The sequence below is a fragment of the Vicia villosa genome, linkage group LG1, assembly GCF_029867415.1.
Source record: "Vicia villosa cultivar HV-30 ecotype Madison, WI linkage group LG1, Vvil1.0, whole genome shotgun sequence".
Lineage (NCBI taxonomy): Eukaryota > Viridiplantae > Streptophyta > Magnoliopsida > Fabales > Fabaceae > Vicia > Vicia villosa.
This window is the reverse complement of record NC_081180.1, coordinates 161852015-161856162: the sequence shown is the minus strand read 5'-3', so window position 1 is coordinate 161856162 and position 4148 is coordinate 161852015. Positions and strand designations below refer to the sequence as shown.

Sequence of the window (4148 nt, the reverse complement as noted above, 5' to 3'; positions counted from 1 at the left end):
TGAAATTATTTTGGGGAAAAACTTTTTATTTAATAACTCATGAGCCACGTATGAATTCATTAAGTGACCAAGACGCCATAAAATATAATGTTAAATAACAAAATATTACACGTGTAGTGCCACGTAGGTTGCCGTTAGCTCCATTTGACGGCAAGACTAATGTTATGGATGAAAAAGTGTAGAGGGATGATTCATTAAACAAAATTTTTAGAGGACTAAACATGAAAACCACAATATCTATAGGGACTACAAACATACTTAACCCTAAAAATAATTATACTTGAATATAATATAAATAATAAATAGTTTAGAATAGATATAAATTACAAATTTATATTTTTTAAGATGAAGAGGGCGTTTATTTTATTTGAAATGGCTGTTTGTGCTTCACCATCTGATAAGTGATCACAAGCTGGTACATAAACATCATTACAAGAAACACCATACAAGCAAACTAGAAATAAAACATAACTATGACATAAATCCTAAGACTAAACAAACCAATATTAATTGCCTAAAGATGCATCCCATGATACAAACAATACTTTATTTAAACATCTCAAAGGATGGCTGCTTCAATTCATCTATCACTTCTGAGGCTGCAAGTAAAAATGCACAAGTTTCAACCAAGTAGCAAAGATAGAACTCAGAATCCAATTACAAATTTTCAAAATCAGTAGTGAGAGATTCATAATAAACTTATTACCATAAAACGTTTCTTGACAAGATCGACGATTTCCTGAGGATCCTCTCTTGTTTGTGTATAAGCATCAATCTTGTTCAACTCCTACAAAAGAAACATAAGAGTACTAAAACGATGAATACATATAGATGAAAGCAAAGTAGTATAATTCTCATATGGTGTGTTTGGTTCCGCATTAGAAAACCACGGCAATCCTTCAAAGTGCGTCCCAATATGATTTCCACGTGATTTTAAGAAGTTGGAATTCTTAGCTTCTGGTCATTCGCGCGTCTACCAGCTTTCCACCGTGAAATCAAACATGCTAATAATCAGAGTAAGAAATTCAACACAAATGGTTCTTTATTCTAGTTTACCTCAATCCATTTTGCAAGATTAGGTTTTCCTTCTGTGGCGTCGTGCTTGAACGCCTCAACAAGAACAACATGGAATCTTTCAACAAAAGGAATGTAGGCAATATCCACCTGATGAACAACCACATTTATAAATTATATGAAGGGAAAGTTAAAGCCACTGATATAACAGCAAAAAAGACAGTAAATTCAAAAGGAAACGAAAAAATTTCCGAGATCAGTGATTTGATTTTAACTCACCGAACTGAATTGACCCAGCAGGAATGGTCCATCATCAAATTTACCAAGAGCATTCTCCAAGAATCCAAAAGCAGGATCTGATTCAGATAACAAATTTAAAAGTCTGTTTTATATTAGAAAAAGAAAATACTTTTTGCCATTTATAAACATCTTACGGGATTGTTGCACAGTATCCCCTCTTAATGCATTGAAAAAGTCTTTAACAAAGGTATCAACCTGGGATAACAACTGTTCACCGAACTCTTTCTTGGCGGGATCCTACAAAAATTTACACTAAAAATTAGTTTTATTACAAAAGAGGGTTTTTTTTAAGCATGAGCTGAGCACAACATGAAGGTAAAGTTTCAAATGTTTCTACTGCCACAACACGATCACAATTGACAATGGTCTCATAAGCCTAAATCGACCTCACAATATCAATGATCACAATATACATTGGATTTGACATTTTTGTCTAACATCATAAGTTCGTTCTAATTTCTAACTATTAAGGTCATACTTGCATAAACAATTTAATCAAGCCTTTATAACAGAAGTATATAATGTTTATGCATAAGCAATTTCAAACAAACAGAAAAATCGAGTCAAACTACTACTAAATTGTTTTCATAAGCTATCGTGATATAGTATATCATAGACTTTACAAACAGTCTCACTAGTGCTAGTAAGCAAAGATAATAAACTCAGATAAGTTAATCTAAACATATTCTAAAAAGAGATGAGAAACCATGATGACTTACGGTGGGAAAGAGAGGCGTTCCTTCAAAGTTAGCATCAAGATATTTGATCAAATCAAGACTTTCTCCCAATATCTTGCCATTGTGCTCCAAAGATGGCACCTATTAATATCAAATCAAGAGTGACCACCATTGCAACTTGTTTCAGGGTAGCCAAAATAGTCTCACATTACTTGAGAATCGAGATTAAGAATAGTTTATATACAACACTCATATACTTCAACTCAGCGAGATTCCTATTGTAAAAAACAAAGTCGTGAGAATTGTCACACCCAAAGCAGACAATATTTCATAGCCTCAATAGAGCAGAGTTGAGGTCGACCAAAATATGACGTTGTCTGTGGGATCTCAAAATTCAAACCAAGTCTCTTAGCCTCGATTGGGGCAATTATTCTAGGCTGGCTTGATTGGAGGCAACCGTTGTGAACTGAGCAAAATAGTCTCACATGGGGCTCAAGGCTAAGGGTAGCCTCACGCTACAGCTATGTATTCTCACATTCAAAGCGGACAAAATCTAACCTAGCACCCAATATATTAATTAAGTTATAATAGTAACAAAATAGCAAACCTTATTTTCAGGGTATACTTTTTCCTTATACCATGCAGGTCTATTTTGAAGATCAAAAGGAACCAATTGGATCTTGTCTTGAAGTCCCTATAGTTCAATTTCAACAAACACAATAAACAAATCAAACAAAATAGACATATTATAATAAAATTGAAATGGATTAGGCATGGAATATTAAAAGAACCTTATAATTCCTAGCGATCCATACACGTTGCGCAAAGGGACAAATATAACTGGTGTACAACCTAAATAATAATAAATAAAATGATAAAATCACATGCACGTGAATTTCAAATAAAAACATGGAATATGTGAAATTAAGAGAAGGAAAAAGAACCTGGTGGTTCCGTCAAAAAGAGGCGGTTGTTCGGAAGTTGAAGATAACGGAGGAGGTCGAATTGGTTGCGCGCCTCTGATTGATGATTCATCGCCGGAAACAAAGATAGAAGAAGAAAAGCATTAGAGATAAGGAAATGTAATCTTCAGTGTTAGATCAAAAAGTAAGAGAAAATAATAATGAAATGAAGAGTTTTTCGTACACAGTGGTGGCCATTGATTCGAAGATGTTGTTCAACGAGTTTATGAGGTGATGGTTAGAAAAGTAGTAATATGAATGGGAATGCAGTCTAGATTCATACAAAAGGGAATTAGCTTGTATTTATTTATACACGTTGTGATTTGAGCACCGTCCATCGTGTTGTCAGCGATGACGATCTTTTTCTTTTTTTTTTTTTTGATCACAAAACAGTTTACGATCTTTTTCTTTTAGATGAATGTAGTCATGTAAATGTTTCCTCTAGGAAGACGGGAAACTCTTGCCACTTTTTCAACTTTTTCTTTTTCACCCTTCTTAAAACATTAACAAATTTCCTTTTAAAAAAAGTATATTAACAATTTCTTTATAAAAATATCTATTTTTAATTTTTTTTAAATAAAAATTACTATGTTTTATCTATATTAATAGAAATAATTTATTTTAGAATTATTAGATAATTAATGAATTTAGTTTATATTAAGTCTACCTACATGAATTATTGAACGAATATAAAAAATAATTTTATTTATTATAATAAAGAATATAAGGAGTAAATTTTTAAAATGTTGTAGGTAGGGGTGGGAATAGGTCAGGCTGGCCTACAGGGGCCTACGGCCCAGCCTACATAGGTCTAGGCCAGGCCAGGCCTATTTAATAAAGAGGTCAGGCTTAGGCTTTTTTAAAAGTCTATTTTATTAAATAGGTCAGACTTAGGCTATTAAAAAAGTCTATGAAGCCTTATAGGCCGGCCTATATTTTCATATATATTAGAGATATGTTAAATAAGTTGGTTCATGTATGCATATATATTAAAAAAAAACTAAATAGGCTACCCTATATATATATATATATAAAACAAATGCTAAATAGGTTCATTTATATAGGTACATATAGGCCGACATACAAGACTGTTTAAGTTATATAGATTAATTGAAAACTTTAATGAGATACAGGCTTTTTAAATAGGCTTTCAGGCCAAGCCAGGCTTTCAAAAAGGCCAGGCCAGGCCAAAAAA

The 4148-nt window shown here is 32.7% G+C and overlaps 1 protein-coding gene across 1 annotated transcript; it reads right to left on the bottom strand.

Annotated features, from left to right (window-relative positions):
* Nucleotides 1–287: 287 nt before the first annotated feature.
* LOC131619804 (glutathione S-transferase L3-like) lies at nt 288–3291 on the bottom strand. Its single transcript, XM_058890863.1, has 10 exons — nt 3138–3291; nt 2936–3010; nt 2783–2843; nt 2599–2685; nt 2034–2132; nt 1449–1551; nt 1294–1370; nt 1057–1164; nt 707–787; nt 288–599 (listed from the first exon to the last, which is right to left on the bottom strand). Exons 1-10 carry the CDS (start codon nt 3149–3151, stop codon nt 588–590), a joined length of 717 nt encoding a protein of 238 aa, XP_058746846.1. The 5' UTR covers nt 3152–3291; the 3' UTR covers nt 288–587.
* Nucleotides 3292–4148: the final 857 nt, after the last annotated feature.

Bases quoted from the DNA above. Each gene is read 5' to 3' on its own strand.
- LOC131619804 (XM_058890863.1), bottom strand. The intron at 2,686-2,782 runs GTTCTTTTAATA...ATTGAACTATAG, and splicing joins GGATCGCTAGGAATTATAAG to GGACTTCAAGACAAGATCCA. The intron at 2,133-2,598 runs GTTTGCTATTTT...TGATATTAATAG, and splicing joins AAGTATACCCTGAAAATAAG to GTGCCATCTTTGGAGCACAA.